The 20,605-nt window shown below is 36.9% G+C and overlaps 1 protein-coding gene across 1 annotated transcript; it reads left to right on the top strand.

The window, feature by feature from the left end:
* The first annotated feature begins 18,892 nt into the window (after positions 1-18,892).
* LOC115950724 (U4/U6 small nuclear ribonucleoprotein Prp31 homolog) lies at positions 18,893-20,273 on the top strand. The gene has a single exon (XM_031067960.1). It carries the CDS (start codon positions 18,911-18,913, stop codon positions 20,129-20,131), a length of 1,221 nt encoding a protein of 406 aa, XP_030923820.1. The 5' UTR covers positions 18,893-18,910; the 3' UTR covers positions 20,132-20,273.
* Positions 20,274-20,605: the final 332 nt, after the last annotated feature.

Below are 20,605 nucleotides of genomic sequence, written 5' to 3'. Positions count from 1 at the left end.
GACCACTGACCATGTGGGCTTCTTCTCCAAAAAAAAAAAAAAACCAACCGTGTGGGCTCGAACCCAAATGTTGTGGGTGCGAGTGCGACGCTTGCTTGGCTGGTCTTTTTTTTTTTTCTTTTTTTTTTTTAATTTATTATTATAAAGTAGTGATAGATACACAACATCCTGTAGTTGAAAAATATGATTTCAATTAAAATTGTTAAATTGGGTTTTCAAAACAGTGCATGGAAGTGTGCCACAAAATTTGGCCTTTTGTATATATCTATTTTGTTTATTTCATGTTTCACAGTAAGGGAAAAAACTTTCGAACATGCATGGGTATGTTGAAATTTTCGCTATGACAATGGAAGGTGATGTATGTACAGCTAACGAGAGTGAGGGGAAAAAACCTATCTATTGGACATGGAAATTCTTACTCTCAATCTCATAGGCAAAGGTGAATCAAATCCATTCTCTCTGTCTCGATTATTGCGTGAGCTAAGGGGGGAACTTGGCAAAATATCGAGCTACAAAAAAGGCCTACTTATAAATTTACAGGTTCAATTTGCTTGAATTTTATAAATTTGAAGGTGTATATTAAATTTTATTTAGAAATTATAATTTTAAATGACGTGGCATTCGGTACAAATTTTAGAGGTTTTGAAATGAAAAAGAGTTTATTCCAAATTTGCCAATAATCATTGTTATTATTCACTGTTTTCAAAAACCTTTGACATACCCAAACCTATGGTTTAAAGAATTGTATTGTCCTATAAAAAAAAATTAAAAAGAATTGTATTGAGTTATTTGGCAACTTGTCTTATGAGGGATATGGGGAGAAAGCTAAAAGAAAAGTTGTCCATTGTTTATCTTGTTGTAAAAGGAGATTAAAGTTATTAAATCATGAATTAAAACTCCTTGTGTGTATATCATTAATGCTTGTTTTAGTGAACTTTTAAAATATATTAATAATTGGGGTCTTAATATGCATCATAATTGTGTTGCTAAGTAATATTGATGAGAAATAATATAACCTTTAAAAAAAAAAAACAATAATCATATAGTTCTCTCTTTGAAACAAAGATACTTAGAGCAACCGCAGCAGTCTATGAAAAATCTTGCAAAATACAAAAAATAGCACATTTTACACATTTTGACTAAAATAAACACCCACATCAGTGGGTGTAAAATTGTGCATCAATGAAAAAGTACCACAGTAACCGTGCATATATGCATAGTTACTGTAACTCTTCTATACATTATTTTAATAATTTATAATTTCGCTCCTTTTTTTCTCTCTCTCTTCTCCATCTACAAAACCAACGCATCTTCTCTCCCTCATCATCTTCTTCTTCCTCTGATACACACACTCCCACAAACACAAAATCAAAAATCAACCACAAAATTAACAACAAAATCAACCACAGACTCCACAAAACCAAACACACCCACACACAGACAAACCAACAGAGACAGAGAAAGTGGATCGACGCTTGTGGATCGACGAGTATCGGTGCTTGGATCGGCGCTTATGGATCGGCGAATATTGGTGCTTGGATTAGCGAGTATCGATGCTTGGATCGGAGTTTCAAAGAGAAGAGTTTCTCGCTGTGCTTGGATCGGAGTTTCAGATGGGAATAGAGAGAGTCTCGTGAGTGGAGAGGGAGAGTTTGAGATAAAATAATAAAAAAGTGAGAAAATAATTATTTAAATAAAATAGATAATAGAATAGACAAACTGATGTAGGTATTTTGTAAAAATGAGTGTGTAAAATAAAAAAAGTAGGTTTTTAGTGTAAAATAAAAGGAAATTTTTACACTTACTAATGCGGTTGCTCTTGGTGCTAATTCTCATATTCCTTTTAGTCTAATTAATTAAACGATGAACAACAGCAACAAAACTGTTTGGCAAGTCGAACAATCCCAATGTCATTTTATGAAGAGTTGAACAATAAAAAGCATCCTCGTCAAATAAAGACGTCTCCAATGGAGCTATTTCTAAATTTTTGGTGGGTTTAGTAGGGCGTAGTGAAGATGTTTTTTGTTAATCAATACCATGAATTGTTGCCTCATGCTCCCACAAATGTACTTACCTAAAGCATTCGAAATATTTTTTAATTCATAGGGTTATGAACATTGAATTCAGCTACCAATCATAGTCACCAAGTTGAAAAATCCTCATTTCGTTTTCCCGCGATTGTAAGGTAAGCTTCATAACTCTCACTTATACAAAAAGGTCACAGTCATCACTTACTAAGCATCGGTAGATTCGGTTTTGTATAGGATATATCCTATATTTTGAATTCTATTCCGTTTTGGTACATAAATTTGTGCACTAAATCATATATTCTATCTGAATCAAAATTTCGGCCAGTACCAGCCAGGGACGACAACCTTTTCCAGTCACTCCTTAACCTGTGCCATCTCGCTCTACCCTGCGCAGGTTTTCCTCGCCCCACAAAGTAGTGGAGTGGGGATGGGGCACAAGACAAAGTCACAAGACAATTTTACTTCTTCAATGATAAGAACTAAAAGGATTATCTTTGTTCTGAGTGAAACAACAACGAAATAAAAATATTTGCTATTTTATAAGAGCCCTGATAAGGTTTCTCCTACATTCTATATTATGAAGTGATAAAAGGGAGGCTCACAGGGAGGCTCTTATACATTTTTCCTCATCTCTAATGTCAGGAAACCACTTCAAATATGTAATATGAAATAATTACACTCATTATGACAGTATACTCCTTTCCACGGTTTTGTTTGTGTTGTTCAAAATGTTGGTAAGCTGTAGGCCATTAATTCTAATCAACAAAAAATTGATATCTCAAGTGATTCTTAAATTTAAAATGACTTTTCCTTTACCATTCTTCTAATTCCATTAGTTGTTTCTCAAAAAAAAAAATCCTTTAGTTATTATAAAAGTCAGTTACATGTTTTTTTTTTTTTTTTTGAGAAAGAAGTCAGTTACATGTTGAGGTAAATAAATTTAAAAAAATTCAGTTAAAAACATGGACCATAAACACAATATATATATATTTTTTTTGGAGGAACCATAAACACAACAGTTAATAGTATGTATTAGTCTTGTGACAAAAAGGGTATATAATATTTTTTTTGGATCAAGAGTATATAACTCAGCTAACACGTTTAGCTAAAAAAATTACACGGACAATAAAAACAATAGTACATAATCAAATCTTATAAAAAAAAAATTGGATTTTAGTTAGTTCAACTGGTAAAATTTATAATAATTGAATAAGAAATATAGAGTTCAATCTTCACCTACATCAAAAATCGATTAATGTCTTGGTCTGATGATAAAGACCTAGAATTATTATCAAGAGCGGACACCATAAGTTGAAACTCTTATAATAATAAAAATAGTAATGCTACAAGTACAAACTATTTTACAACATTTTTACAAACTACTGATGTGGCAAATTTTTATTAGTTCTAATATGAGTCCACCACTAACATCACATTTATGTTTATAAAAAAATATATATAATAGAAATTAGTTGCAAAAATTTTGTCTATGTTCAAAGCCATATTGATTGTTGTTAATAGTAATTTTCGTGACAATTTTTATGGTTTGACAAAATGGCTAAGCTCAATTGCTTAGCGGATCCAACTAATGTATCTTATAATGTATTTTGCTTTGTTACATGGCCCAAGCCCATGCAAACGGTCGGGGAATTAAGTAGGAACAATTTGGTGGGTTTGGGTTAGTTCCTATTGGACCCTTTACATAGGCCCAATCTGTATGTGCCACACAATGGTGACTCCAGGAATTTTTCTCAGGGTATTCCTAGGTGGGGTTGCTCTATTATAATTTTTTTTTTCTTCAGATTCTCTGTTACAATTTTTTCTTTTTTAGGTTTTAGTTCAATTTTTTTTTTAAGCTTTTTCTTTTTGCTTGAAAGCAATGTTATGAATACTGTTTTGGACCCTATTTCGGTTTGTTTAGTGAAACGGAATATTTCGGTACCGATCTATTTCGACATACCGTTTCAAGGTGTTTTAGGGTTTCTAAAAAAAATTAAAAATAATATATATTTATATTTTCTTATACAACATAAAATTATTGATCCAAATAAGTAAATTTCAAATAAAACAAATCGTTTAGTTTTTCTTTTTTGACACTCACATAACAATTATTGTTTTAGAATATTAAAACATAAATATGTAATTAAATAATGAAAAACAACAACCAAAAATAGTACAATAAGAGTGTATATATGTATATCAAGGGAGTCAATACTGCTAAATATATATAGTTATTTAAAATGATAAATTTACATTTTATATATTTTTATTTTTAGAATACATATGTAACCTATTGAATCAATCAATAATAATAATAATGGTAATCTATGATTTTAAAACTTTTTTTTTTTTTTTAAGAATCTATGATTTCAAAACTTAAAAAACCAATAATATATATATATATATATATGAAAATATGGAACCTTTATTACAATAGGTGAATATAAGTACATTGATGTGAGAATGGTACAGAGGGAACCATTTACGAGGATTTGAATCACCCGAGAGAAAGGCTGAAAGCTTGCCTCATGACCATCTGTCCAAAGCTTTAACCCATATGTCTTTTCATTTGGTCACATGACCATATGGGGGTAAAGAGTCAAGATAAAGACAAAGTCCTCTCATTTCCTATCTCAATTAAAATTTCCATCAGAAATTCACATGGGGTGAAAACCAAAAGGTGAAATGGAAAAAAGAGAAGAAGCTTGACAGATGTGTTGGTGAGAGTAAGACCGAAAAGAAGAAGAAGCAAAAGTAGCAGCAATGGTGTTCTGCAGCAACAATGTCTACTAAATCTAGTTTTACAAAACCCTCTTCTTCTTACTCTACTTCTTTTCAACCCTCTTGTTTCCCAAAAATTTGCAAAGAAATCAAAACTTTTGTTTCGCTCCGGTATCCAGTTACCAGCCGAAACCCTCTTTTTTTTTTTCTTTTTTGCTTGAAAATGGAACAAATAAATTTTATTTATTTATTTGAGGGTGTTCCTAATTTTTTTTTAGAGGGTAAACAAATAAAAAAAATTTAATTATTATATATCATTTTTTTTTTCAGGTCAGGGTGTTCCTGGGAACACCCTAACATGAACGTGGCATTGCCATTGGTGCCACGAAGTGGGCTAGGGACGCTGGAGGGACTTAGGGCCCATGAAGGATGTCTAGTGTCAGAATTTCTACCCCAAATTTGGCTTCATGCTCTGGGTGACTGTGCCCCTAATTTTCAGTCTAGCTCCATTTTTCACACCAAAGCACAGCTAACTCTAAGAAAAAGGCTAAGCAGCCTAACCCACTCAGCCACCCAAATGTAGTTTTTCAAGGCCTGCAAAGACCAAAGACAGTAGCCATGAAGAGGAAACAACTTTATTTCTAAAATCATGCAAAAAGCAACCAAACCTTTCATTGGCTTTCCAAATAACAGATGAATTTAACGGACCTAAGGGGAGTTTTTGGGCTTATTTCTGCAATCTCAGCCTTTGTCGCAAAAATTACCCAGACATTTTGGCGACTCCGCTGGGGAGTCAAGTAGCTAAGGAAGTAGAATTCATGCTTCCCAAGTCAAAAAACCAACGTATGTCCCACACCATCGCTCCATCTCAAAGGGCAGCTGCTGGTGCTTCCTCTTTGAGAGAAGTACGTCTTGATGAGAAGGTTGAACAAGCCCCTCGGTAAATGAAGGAATTATTTGAAATGATGCGAGGCATGCAGCGAAACCAGGACAACCTCGCTCAGGCTATCTAGCACATTGAAAAATCAAACAAGGCTCGTGATAAGGAAAATCCATGGTGAGAGGAGCTCGCACTCGAAAAATGTCAAAATTAAAAGGTGGCGGATAATAGCGAAAAGACTAGGTAAGACAAAGCCAATGACGCTCTTGGTGCTAATAATGATTCTCAATATGTCACGCTTGCCAACATAGCAAAGCTCATTGAGAGGGAACAAGCGAAAATCTCCAAAGTGCCAAAGCAATTTGTTCGCCAACCTCCTTACCTGTCTGAGCTATTGCACAAACCATATCCTCGAAATTGTGAAGTTCCCACATTCTCGCTCTATGATGGACAACGAGGAAATGCTCTTGAGCATGTAAGCAAGTTCATAGATACTATGGGGCCATATGCTAGTGATTCGGAGTTATGCCTTCGCAAAATTTTCAAGTCACTTTCTAACAAGGCTTATTCATGGTACATCACGATCCCAGCCGGATCGATCAAGTCGTGGGAGGACATGGTGGAGTGCTTATGTGGAAAGTATTACTAAGAGCAAGAGGATGTTACATTGATTGGGTTGCACAACACTAAGCAAAGGACCGGCGAAGATTTACTTGATTACATACGGCGATTTCGAGACACAACCCTCAAATGCCATGTGAAGTATGAGGAGCATGAATTGGTTGAAATTTGCATTGATAATATGTTTTCTGAGTACAAAATTCACCTTGAGAATTTGAAAATCAAGCAATTTGCTCCGCTACTCCAAAAGGCCCACAAAACCACAGCATCTTGGAAGACAAACGAGAGAGCTTGGAAAACAAGTGAGTGGTCAAAGACTAATAAGAGGAATGCTCCCCAAGCACTCTTGGTGGCTGCCAATGAGCCCACTAGCAAGAAGAAGCGTGAGAAAGGCAAGGCAGTTGAAGAATATCCGCCCATATCTTGCATGTCAGAGGAGTTGAGTGTCATCCTTGATCGATGGATCACGGACGAAGTGATAAAACTGTATAAGATTGATAGAGAGCTAATCGAGGAAGATAAGAAACATTCATGTTTCTGTCACTACCATAGATATGTTCATCACCCAACTGTGAAATGTCGCTACATATGAAGGTTGTTTCATGAGAAATTGGCAGACAACACTCTCGAAGTAGGTCGTGGCACTCAAGGTGTACAAAGAAATCCTTTGCCTCAGCATGACAGAGGAAAGGGGATGATCATTGTGGTCAGACATGTTGACGACGAAGAAGAGAATCCCATGATATCTGCCACCCTTACTCTAGCCACTATTAAGACACTGTAAAGAAGTCCAGCGTTTCGTTCACTGTTCAACCAATTGGGATTAACCCCCGAGGATAGAACAGTAGTGACAAAAGCCATAGTCGACATTGCATCCTCATTCGAATCCCATTGTTTTACAACAGAATCTTACGCAAGTCGAGCCTTTCTAGAGATGACCAATGCAGTCACCTTTACCTATGAAGACATGGAAGTCCAATACATTGATCATAAGAAGCCATTATATGTCTAAGCAATGATAAATGAAGTTCATGTGAGAAGAGCCCTCGTGAACATCGACTCATCCCTTAATATTATTCCATTAAGTAGTTTTGTTGCAGTAGGCATTTCCCAGAGAAAAATACAAGGATTGCCAATGGAGATTACCGAATTTAAAGGAGGATGCGAACATACCAATGGACACATTCAGTTAGTACTAAAGGTTGAACTACTCGTGGGGCTCACCAGATTCCATGTTCTTGGTTCTTTTATGTCCTACCATGTGTTATTAGGAAAACCATGGCTGCACAAGCACAAGTTTATATCGTTTACCTACCATCAATGCGAAAAGGGACACTTAAACTAAAAACTGATTCGTATCCCAGCCAATCCTACTCCTTTCGACCAATCAAAGGCTCATTATCTAGAAACGGCCTTTTATGATCAATTGACCATAAGTGGAGAGGACGCAGTTGCAAAGCCTTTGGGTACCCCTTTGCCTAGTTAGGAGGATATTAAAGGAGGGTCTGAAGTGGACTTGCGAGATCTCCTTGAAAGGAGGAAGAAACTCAAAGAGTGAAGAGAGACAACCCATGATGCTCCAAGATGTGAGACGATTCAACTGCCTGATGGGCGTGTTGAAACCAAGAAATTACTTTATAAAAAGTGTTGCATGTACATGGCAACTAGGATTAAACAATGACATAGGTTCAAAAAAAGTGTGGTCATGTATGGTCGGCATCTAGCCAATACTACAAAATATATATATATATATATATATATTTATATATATATTTATATATGAGCCACGTTCATGGCATGCTACCTAATACAAAAGCAAAAGATAGACACTTGATTTATATATAAATATATATATATATATATTTATATATGAGCCACTTTCATAGCTTGCTGCCTAGTACAAAAGCAAAAGATAGACACAAATCAAGTAAAACAAAAAACAAAAAAAACAAAAGCTGAAAAGTGAATAAGGAAGTGGCATCACCAGAAAGTAAGGAACACGGTTTGGTGAAAGTGGGCCTGAAAAGTTGAAAAGTGGGGGTGTCACAAGCTAAAAAGGGGGAGTTTAAAAAGCAACGGAGCAAATAAAAAGAGAAAAGAAGCTGAAAAATGGGTCACGGCTCAACATGAAATTAGGAGCTGTGGAGGAAAAAAACTGACAAAAACTGCTCCATGATCTGATCAGTTGAGAGAAAAATGAGGGAGCAACTTCTTTGGAATCTCTCTATAAATAGAGGGAGGCACGCAAAAAAAAAGGAGAGAAAGGCAGGAAAAAAAGGAAAGAAAGCTGAAATACAAAAAGAGAGAAGTGCACACACACACGGCAAAGGCATAGAGAGAAGACAAAAAAGAGAGGCACAGACAGAGAGAGCAACATCAAGCAGAGGAGAAATACGCAGCATAGGTTCGTATATGGGATTTTACATCAGTCCCTTTCTTCTCTAAATCTCTTTCTCCCTCATTCTCAAATTTGAATTTTTACTTGGTAATGCAAACAGGATCGGGTTTCATGGGGAGTTCCTAACTCTATACATGAAGCTTTAAATATGAGTCCTTGACTCATAACTCCTATTTGTACATTACCAAATAAAAATTCTCTCATTACCAAAATCTTTCTCTCAACATTCTTCAAATAATTTTTGTTTGGGAAAGCAAATAAGGTTGGGTTTCATGAGGAGTTCCTAACTCCATACATGAAACTTTATACAAGAGTCCCTGACTCTTAAATCTTATTTGAAAATTACCAAATAAAATTTCTCTTTTGTGTTGTAATGTCTTTTCTCTTAAAATTGGAGTCCTTGACTCTATCTCATTATTGGAGTCCTGGACTCTACCCCAAAATTGGAGTCCTCGACTCTACCCCATTATTGGAGTCCTTGACTCTATCCCAAAATTGGAGTCCTCGACTCTACCCCATTATTGGAGTCCTTGACTCTATCCCAAAATTGGAGTCCTTGACTCTACCCCATTATTGGAGTCCTTGACTCTACCCTAAAATTGGAGTCCTTGACTCTACCCCATAATTGGAGTCCTTGACTCTACCCATAATTGGAGTCCTTGACTCTACCTCTTAATTGGAGTCCTTGACTCTACCCCATTATTGGAGTCCTTTACTCTACCCCAAAATTGGAGTCCTTGACTCTACCCCATTATTGGAGTCCTTGACTCTACCCCAAAATTGGAGTCCTTGACTCTACCATTGAAATTGGAGTCCTTGACTCTACCATATAATTGGAGTCCTTGACTCCACCATTTTAATGAAGTTCTTGACTCCATCATCAAATTAATGGAGGCATTAACTCTTCCAAATTAATTGTGACTAATTCTTTAGAATTATTAATTCTTTAAACAAGATCAAAGTTAGTAATTCTTAAAGGAAATTTTCTAATTCTCAATGTTCATAAAAAATAATTATTGCTTCAAAGGAATATTCTTTCCATTAATTAAATTTGGAAACTTCAATCAAAATATTATCCTTGAATCAATTTCCATAAAAATATGGTCATCAACTTATCCTTGAGATTAAAACCAATTATCTCACCCAATACTTAATTAAAAGCCAAAGTATTGACTTAAAGATCCATCATTTAAAATGGGAACAAAACCATATTCGAAACTTTGAAGCTAAAACCTCAAATTAAGAACTACGAAGTGGCTTGATCCCTGCCAAGGGTACGTAGGCAACCTAAATAAATTATTAGGTGCAGCCACAAATAAATAAAGACATATGTCCTCTTGAACACACAAATAAATAAAGATGACATGATTGGAATCAAAAGGTCTTCCCTTGAAACAAGGGATTGTAATTAAGAGATACATTATCTTGAATGGGTACAACTCACATCAATAAAACACATATGCCAAAAGGCATATGGGTGAAATTATGTTTGATGAATTTGACTAATTTGACAATATTTGTTAAACATAATTTGACGACGTTTGTTAAAACATAAGATGACAACGTTCGTTAAACATAAATTAACAATTATTGTTAAACATTGGTTAACAATTTTCGTCAACAGGGCGCACTAGTTATCGCTTGTGAAGGTGCGCAGGGCTTGAATACGCCAAGCAAGAGGGCCCCGGACTAACATAGGGGGGTTGTCCTTCCTCCTATTGTTTGTTAGAAGAAACATTTGATCCAACTAAAAAATAAGCGGTATCGCAAGAAGTGTTGACCCTACCTAAGTTGTCGCCAATCAATGAGGAACTTAAAATAGTCAATTTGGGCGATGATCATAATATGGAGCTTCCTATCTCCATCAATCCCTTGCTCACGCCACCAGAGAAAAAGGAATTACTGTCTTTGCTTAAAGAGTATTGCGATGTGTTCGCATGGCATTATGAAGAAATCCCGGGTCTAGATCCCGGAATGGTGGCTCATACTCTTAATATTGAACCGTGGGCTAAACTAGTGGTGCAGCCAAGAAGGATTTTCCATCCAACATTGAAGCTCAAATTGTTCAAGAGGTTAAGAAGATGTTAACAGCAAAATTTATCAAGCTTATCGAACACCTGCAGTGGCTCTTAAACATAGTTCCTGTGAAGAAAAAGAATGGAAATATAAGATGTTGTGTCGACTTTCGAGACTTGAAGAAGGTCTGCACAGAGGATGTGTTTCCTCTCCCTAATATGGACCTGCTTATTGACTCAACCGCAGGTCATGAGATGTTCTCCTTTATGGATGGTTTTAGTGGCTACAATAAAATTAAAATGGCACCAAGAGACGTAGCCAAGATCCTCAATAAATGATTCATGACAACTAAACCAACTGTCAACTACTCGATGAAATCATTATGCCTGGTTTGTAGATGTTCCAACAATGGAACACTCTTTGAAGGGACTGAGAATCGATGGATGCGTGTGCTTGGGCCTATGAAGTTGTAGAAATGGGAAGCCTCATGCTCATTATTTCTGTCTTGTTCGAACTTACCCAAGAAAGCTTTGATGTGCTTCCCATTAGAAATGAGAGTTAGGGAATTAAGACATATGGACATGGGTTCAATTTGAGAATTTAGTATGATGGTGGAATCGACGCGTGCCTCAATGCCCATATCGAGGGTAACCTAAACCTGTAGGTAAGTGGCATAAAGACCAGTCAAAATGTATGTGTGAACTAAAAAAAAAAAAGAAAGACTTATATGCATATATATATATATATATAAATATATATGTACACACACATATATAGGAATGTGCGCACCCCCAGAAGCTTTAAAATACTCATTGAGGCTTTCGCAATCATAAGCTTCATGTTGGTCGCCTCCTCGATAGCATCGACTCCCTTGCTCACATCCAAAGTCCCCTACACACAGAAAGTCACATGGTATGAGCAGAGGCATAAAGTTATTTAAAAAAAAAAGAAAAAAAATAAAGGAAGGGGCAAGAAAGGAAGTTTTGTCATGAGGCTCACTGTGGTTCCAACTGATCTTTCACTTGTCCCATCATAGCTTTCTTCAGTAAGTGGAATATCCTGAATGAGAGGGTGGTGATCCCTTTTAGTAAAGAGAGAGAGAGAGAGAAGGAGGAGGAACAAGGGGTGGGTTAGAAAAAACCGGGGGAATTGACTCACTAAGGTCATCTTATTGTCGGTGCCTACTGAAGACCTTTGTTCTATGGCGATAAAAGGGGAGACAGTAGCAATAGGTACTGCAACATTTTCACAATCGTCCGACAAGTCATCTTCAAATGAATCTGGGATGTCCACTTTTCCTTTAGAGACCACGGGAGAAGAAGGAACCTAAAAGAAAGAGAGAGAGAGAGGGGGGGAGTGATGCTAGTCCAGTGGAGTGATAGATAAATATATATATATATATATATATGAAAAATAAAATAACCAAAAAATATATATATATATATAAATAAATGAAATAATGAGGAAAAGGGAAGGAAGTGGACGTACCTGGTTGTTAGAAACCTCTGGCCCAGGCAAAGGACGCATTGTGACAGCACAATTCAAGGGTGCAAAAGCATCATCCTTCATGGCGCGAAGTGCCAACACTGTGCAGGGTAAAACCTTCGAGCCCATAGCTACTGAGGAGCGAACTTTTTTAGGCAGGGGAGGAGGAAAGGCAAAGGCGTTGACATAAGTTTCTGATCTTTCCCTCTTGGTTGAGGGCTTGGCATTTAAGGCCTTACCATGTGCCAAAGGAACAGAGACGCGAGCTTTAGCCATGGGTTCATATTTTTTCCAAAGTTTAGGGACTTTGCCTGCGTATGCCACCCAAGCCACTACATCATCATGCCAAGCCACAAAACCTATTTTCTCTTTCGTAAAATATGTGATTAACCCACAACTAAATTTTATGTGGCGCGACCTATTAATTGGTGCCAAAGGAGGGGGAGGAAAAGTGCATTCATTCCTACCAGTCGTTGTGTAATCATTGAACCTAACAACTATCTCATTCCAATATCAACAAGCCCTCCGGGTAAGAACCCCAACTCTCGGATTTTCAGGAAGCAATGCCAGCGGAGGTGCCTTATTCAAACGAGAACGCTCAGTTTGTAGAACGAATGTAGTCACAGAATGTTTATGGTCAAGGACCATTGGGTTCTCACTCGGCACACCCTAATCATACCCAAACTGATGCCTAACTCCGTGTAGGTTGTACCGTGTCCAAGAACCCAAGGGACCACAAGGAAATAACCAAAGCGGAGTACGAGCTAACAAAGAACTATATGCACTCATATCAGATTCAACATCTTCATCCAACAACACTAACAAAAAACCATCGACAATGCTAACATATGGATGCCAGATAAAGTCAGTCTACCTATCCATCAACTCGACCCAAGATAGTGAGGGAGACTTAACTCCTATCCACTTAAGAAGTATAAGAGGAGATTCGCGGAATTTCTATAAAAAATCAAGTTGGTTGTTCTTAGGACTTGGTGGATAGTGCTTGCGAACAACTATGACGGAACGAGCGTATGCTACGAGAGGAAGAGCACGCTCCCACTCCCAAACTTGCAGTAATGCCAAGTTTAAATGAGTTACCACAACATAATACATTGATACCTCCATTTCGGAAATGTGAAGAGCAACTAAATGATTATACAAGTTACTTAAGCATATAGCACCCACGGTGAGAGATTCATCACGAGCCAGCAATATAGCCAGAGGAAACAAGTATGCTTTTATGTGATCAAAGGGGGGCTCAGTTAACATAAAGCGACTCAGTCAATAAACCACAAAAGCAGCACAATGAACAAGGGTTCCCTCAAAGTTTTCAAAATACTAAACCCATGTAGCAAATCAATGGTGGTTATTACATGGTGGAGCATCACAGCCACCATAACCTGTGTAGAATTGTTCAATGATACCTTCACTCCCTTCGATTAACACAATCGGCCATGGCCGTTTGCAACCCACCAACGGCAACAATAAAATTTTATTTACATCCTCTAAAGTTATAGTAGCCTAGCCTTAAGCAAAAAAGAATGTGTGGGTTGCTGAATTCCACCTATGAACCAAACGTTGCAACCCGGCAATGTCTTTTTTCATGTTCAGATCGCGGGACACCAATACACTACTATAGATTCAAGACCGCTTCAATAAATTCACAAACTTAGTATCTTGCAATTCCCAATTGACCTAACAGTCAAAATCAACAGAGTGGCCACATTCCATACTAAAAATGATAGGAAGGAAGTACCACTTTGCGACGAAGTCGAAGCTTTGTTATGCCATCCGTCAGTGGAAGATTAAACTCATCAGAATCCACAATGTTAGACCCAATCTCCATTTTTTCCTCATTCGGAGTCATGGGATCGAGCGACAAAGGAAAGGAGAAAGGCGAAGTTGTCGTGACCCATGGATTGCAAAGCGGTCTCAGAGGCAAGTCGTCAACCGCCGACCCATCAAACAACGGCAAAGAACCACCACTATCCTTGGTCTATGACCGCTTCAAACTCTTGCTGCCACCCTTGGAGCGCGACCGTTTTGAAACCATTTGGCTCTGATCATATAGTAGGAGGATAAGGCAAAACTAGGAAGATAAAAATCTAACCATGGGAAGAGCTAATCTCTTCACTCTTGCCCTTGTACCCTTTCTTTCTTGACCTTTTTCTTGCCTCACTGGTCAATCACGGTGATAGCAGAATGGAGTGACAGAGTGCCTAGCACAGCAAAGTGGAGACCCATTTGGTGGAAAAAACTGAGAAATTCATATCCCTCTTTCTAAGGTGAACCTAATTTTGGTGGGTGCAAACAAGTGGTGTGGGAGGCCACTCTTTTATGTGGGCCTAACCTTGACACGCCTTTTACCCAAGGAAAAGGTGTGGACCAAAAACAAAAGAAGAGAAGAAACGGCTAGACAAATATTACATGTACATACATACATACATTCATACATACATACATACATATATATATATATATATAAGACAAAAGTCATAAAGGAGTTTGACTTTGACACACCTATTACTTGAAGTAAAGAAAAAAAATGAAGACCAAGGAAACAAAGGAAAAGGCGTGGACCAAAAAAAAAAATGGAAGAAAAAAAAAAGGGAAAGGAGAGTGAGACAAATATATGTATGTGTATAGGACAATAATAATGATGGTAGCAACAACATGAGATGAGGAAGAGGGATTTTAGAAAAAAAAAATGCACAGGCAATGTACTAGTCCATGCAACATACGAAGATTTAATGGGCCATGCTATTATCAAGTGTGGGCCCATACTATGATTCATCAAGTATTTGGAGCTTACAAAAATTCTGTGAAGCTCACACACATGCCGCAAGCGCCACTCGTGCGAGGGGGGCTAATGTTAATAATCATTTTTGCGACAATTTTTATGGTTCGATAGAATGGCTAAGCTCAATTGCTTAGCAAATCTTACTAATGTATCTTATCAGTATATTTTGCTTTGTTGCATGGCCCAAGCCCATGCAAACGGTTGGGGAATTAAGTAGGAATGATTTGGTGGGTTTGGGTTAGTTCCTATTGGACCCTTTACATGGGCCCAGTTCGTATGTGCGACGAAGTGAGCTAGGGATGTTGAGGGCACTTAGGGCCTACGAAGGAGGTCCAGTATCAGAAATTTCTACCCCAGATTTGGCTCCATGCTTTGGGTGATAGTGCCCCTAATTTTTCAGCCTAGCTTCATTTTCCACACTAAAGCACAGTTGACTATAAGAAAAAGGCTAAACAGCCTAGCTCACTCAGCCCCAAATGTAGTTTGCCAAGGCCTGCAAAGACCAGAGGCAGTAGCCATGAAGAGGAAACAACTTTATTTCCAAAATCATGCAAAAAGCAACCAAACATTTCCCTAAGCATAAAACATAATACACAAAGTCATAGAAATAGCATCTGAAAGGTCTAAGGCCTTCCTCCCAACTAAAAAACTGGTCACAAGCATCCCCTAAAGCTTGATATAAATATTCATCATCAGCCCACAAGAGGGGAACAACGTTTCCCTACAAAAAAAAACCCAAAACTTTGACACAAAAGCCCAGTCAGCTACCTAGTGTATGGACGATTTGAAGGCCTGGAGGTGAAAATACTGATACAAGGGAACCCTCCCTCTCTTGCTTGGGACCTCCCTTAATTTTTCCCTCTCGCTGACTGCAGGCTGAAATTTCTGACTCATGAATATATAGTTTCTGCACGTTCTTGTGTTTCATTTTGTGTTGGTTTCCTTTTTTATAAAACACCATTAGCCTTTGCGTACCTCACATTGAGAATTTTGGGCTTGGCTCTCCAAATAACAGACGAATTTAACAAACCCAAGGGGAGTTTTTGGGCTCATTTCTGCAATCTCGACCTTTGTTGCAAAAATTACCCCGACAATTGTAAACAAGTAATCTTTCGATTCAATTACAGGAAGACTTTAAAAGTATTAACTATTACCTATTATTTAAGTACAATAACTATAAAATAACAATCATGCTAAATGCACAATCATATCACTAATGACTACTCTGGTAAATTTTTTAAAAACAACTAAAAAATCAAAGAGACCTAGAATCCAATTTTGTTCATATTGTTCTTGCTTTTACTCTCATTGTTGATTCTACACTTCTGCAATTAAAGCAATTAAAGTTTGGCAGCTTCTCAGCAGCAATTGCTTGATGGTGATGTTGCCTACATTCATCATTGGGTTTTTTACCAGTGTTTTTTTTGGAGATAGCCCCAACCTCCCAAGATGAGTTTTGACTAAAGTCTTTGATAATCATGAAAAGAATTACATAGTTAGTTTTATACTAAAACTACAATGTTTCAAATCAAAAATTAAGGACTCCTAAATTGAAAAGCTACGTAGTGGTGATTGTACGTCTATTTTTAAGTCGCGAAGGAATACATCTAGGTTTTGAGAAATAAGTTTCTACAATTTCTTTAGATTTAGGGTTTGTGAGTGTTAAATATTAGTTATGATATATATTCTATGTTGAATATGCTTGAATAGATGCGGAAGAGTAAAGTATAAAATAGGAACACAAAAACATGAGGGTTACGTGGTTCAACCTTATAGTCTACGTTCATGGAGAAAATCTTTCAAGGATACATCTTTATTATATAAGTGTTTAGTATAAAACATGTGTTACAATAAACCATAACATGAGTATATATAGTAGACTAAACCCTAAATTAATAGATTTTTAGTACAAGTAAGAGACTTGGCTTACACACAAAATAGTATTAAGCTTAGACCTATATGCTAATGGGCTAATATATCTCTAACAGTGGGAGCAACAAAATTTTTGGATAAAAAAATCCATATGTATTTCATGGTAGTTTTTGTACTTGTAAAGTATATAGCTTTCACATCTTCAAGTTTCATAAAGAAGGCTCTGCAGTGACAGCTCTAAGAGTTTTTTTTAGGGTGTTCACTAAGAAATTTAAATTATAAAAAATTTAATAAAGAGACAACTTGAATATATCAAGTTCACCAAAAAAAAAAAAACACGCAAATACATGAAATATCAAATGTTACAATTTTTTGTACTAGCAAAGAGGGAAAAAAAAAATACTAATGAGAGATAAAGTGGAAATTGAAAATACTGATATGAGAATAATAAAGTGATCACAATAATTTCATAACAAATTTTATGCAACAAACTATTATTGGTGCGTAAAACATGTCAATATTGAGCCCAAATTAGAATTAATAACTGCTTACCACATAAAATTTATTGTGAAAAATATTGTAGATATAGCATTACTATTATTTTTGTTGAATTCAAATTCTTGTGATTCTCAGGTCATATTATTTAACATTTTTATTATGGTAGTCAAAATTAGTTAATCTAATATGTGGGGCCAGAGAATTTGTGACCCTGACCCACTTTACATTAGGGCCTTGGGCCCGAGTCGAGGAGGGATATAGCCGAGGACATACAATCAGAGTCCAAATAGCCTTGAGACATAGCCGAGGATGACTCTGTCCTCGGTATCTCCAAGGCACTCCTAAAAGAAAGAGCAAGAATGGTATAGGAACAGTTTTGGAAAAAACTAAACACATCCGCGTTGATAGAGAAATGACCCCTGGACAATATGGCGACAAAGGACAAAGGAAAGACTGTCATTACTGCAATTAAATACTCTGCGCTAGACAGAGCAATACTTTTCAGTTTTTACAACCACCCCCAACCACTTTGGGTATGGGCTGATGGGACAAGTATCAGCCCTGAAAAGTTGAACCTACACGTGGACGTTGGAGGAGGGGTAAAGACTAATATAAAAGGAGAGGTAAGCAAGCCAAAAAAAGGGGGGCTGGGAAAAAAGGCCAAGAACTAGAGCCTCCCATACCGTGCCAAGGAGAAAAACTTCTCGAGCGAATATGGTTTATTTCTATATGAGCACCATGACTATCCACTGTCCAGTGACCGAGGCCTAACCTTTCAAACCCACGCTCTACAAATTATATTACTTGGGCCCTTAACGTGCGAACCTAACATCATTTTGGGGTCGTTATAAATTGAGTCCTTACATAATATATAATATTTTTTTTTGTAAGTATATATATACATTTTTTTCAAGTCATGGTGGTCATTGAAAAGATTAATTTAAACTAATTATTTATATTTTTTTTTTGCTAAGTATAAAAAAAAAAATTGGCAAGTGAGGGTGGTCTGTGACCACCCTCACATACAACATGGAGCCGCCACTGAGACTCTGCGTTTGAGCCATGAGAAAACAAGGGAAAGAAAGATATCAATGAGAGCAGCGTGAAGAGGGGAAGGGTTTTTTGTTTTTCAAAGGTTTCGTGTGTTATCTTGTCAAAAAAAATTTTAAAAAAAATATATGTACTCATCCCAATTAGAAGATAGGTTTTACGTTTAATAATATGATGTGTTATTAGTTGTCAAATTTCTTTAATCTTATAAATTATTCAAGTATATTCGCATTTCATTCATAATTTGATCAATATTTGAACTCATCGACCTGAAGTATAGGATTGAATCGATTGATTAGCGTAGAACACTTCCACTCTTCTACGAACACTTGTGTTTGACACACACGTATGACTTAACCCCGAAGTAACCGCCAACGTTTTCTTATTTTGTTTTGGTTTCCTAGTCCTACACGGATTCGGTAAGGCTTACACTATAAAATAAGAGTCGACGAACACAAACTTATTATAATAATTCTCGATTTCCTTCTTTTTCTTATCTAACACTTTCGCTTCCTTGAAAACCCTGATTCTGATTCATCATGGCAATTCTTGAGGACTACGATGCTTATTTGGAAGATCTCAATGAACTTGATGATGATGAACAACAACAACAACAACAAAACTCAAACAACAATTGCGTCTATAACGTCGATGAATCTCTAACTCAATCCAATTTCTACGTAAAAGGGTTCAAAAATATTACATCCAAAGTCGAAAACCTCTTCTCTCTTGGATTAGAATTGACAGTGGATAATGACCCAGATGCTCAATACCGATTTACAGTGGCCTCTAACAACTTGTTGCTCGAGATTGATAGCCAAATCTTTAACCTCTACAATCTTATTCGCGACAAGTATTGCAAGAAATTCCCAGAACTCGAATCTATAATTCAAGACCCTATCGAATACGCTCGAGTTGTTAAAAAGATTGGTAACGAAACAGATATCACTGTAATCGATGGCTTAAACTTAGCCCCAGCTATTCTAATGGTAGTTTCTATAACAGCATCAACAACTAGTGGCAAATTACCACTTTCGGAACAAGATTTAGCAGACACAATACATGCATGTGATTACGTTCTTGCCCTTGATTCGTCGAAAAAAAGAGTGTTGGACTTGTTGGAGGCTAGAATGGGATATATTGCACCGAATCTTTCAGTCATTGTTGGTGTCACTGTTGCGGCGAAGCTTATAGTTGCTGTTGGTGGTCTTTCATCACTGGCATATACACCTTCTTATAATGTTAAGCTTGTTGGTTCTGTTAAAAAAGAAAACATAGGATTCTCAAATGTGAAAACATGTCTGTGGGGTTATCTTGAGGAAACTGAGATTTATAGGAGCTCGCGGCCTTCGTTGAAGAGGTGCATTGGTGCAGTTTTACCTAATAAAGCTGTATTAGCAGCTCGTATGGATTTAACTAAAGGAGATCCAACGGGGAAGTGGGGAAGGGACACGTTGGATACGATACGTGAGACGATTGAGAAGTTGCAAGAGCCTCCTGCTGCAAGACTAGCCAAACCACTCCCAGTTCCTGTTCTTGATCATTATAGTTCTAAGAAGAAGAAAAGGGGTGGCCAACGACAAAGAAATTCGAAGAAACGTTATGGGATAACCGAGACGAGAAAGTTGGCTAATAGGGTGCAGTTTGGAGTACCTGAGGAGAGTTATTTAGGTGCTGGATATGGCAAGGGATATGGGATTCTTGGCCAGGTTGGTTTGAAGGTTCAGAGAAAGCTTCCAGCAAGGAATTGGGTTTGTTAATTTATAGGTTCATGCAAGTCGTCTTGGCGTTGGAATTGGAAGTACCTTTTCTTAGATAGGATTTGAGTAAATTTTAGTTCTTTTATATTTGTGTCATTGGGATTTTGGCAGAGATTGTAATTAATTAGTTGTAAGGATTGTGTTTGAGATGGTTTTGTTTAATGAAAGGCAATTTTCTTCATATTAGAATCAAATCCATTGAAGCTAGTAAAGTTTGATATTACATATTGATCTTGATGACGACGACGTGTGAGTTGATGTAATGTTTTTGATAATGTTTGTGAATCTAACTTATGAGCTTCGGAACTGGAAGTACCTACTTTTCTAAATTGGATTTGAGTAAATTTTAATGTTTTTATAGTTGTGTCATTGGGATTTTGCAGTGATGGTACTCCTCGTTAGTTACTTAGTTATAAATGTTGTGTTTGACTTGGTTTCGTTTAAGAAAGATAATTTTCTTCATTAGAGTCAAAT

Source organism: Quercus lobata, chromosome 6, assembly GCF_001633185.2.
Source record: "Quercus lobata isolate SW786 chromosome 6, ValleyOak3.0 Primary Assembly, whole genome shotgun sequence".
Taxonomy (NCBI): domain Eukaryota; kingdom Viridiplantae; phylum Streptophyta; class Magnoliopsida; order Fagales; family Fagaceae; genus Quercus; species Quercus lobata.
Note: the sequence above shows the minus strand (reverse complement) of the source record. Positions and strands in the feature narration are given on the sequence as shown.

Excerpts from the sequence above, each read along its gene's own strand:
- LOC115950724 (XM_031067960.1), top strand. The coding sequence starts at position 18,911 with ATGGCAATTCTTGAGGACTACGATGCTTATTTGGAAGATCTCAATGAA.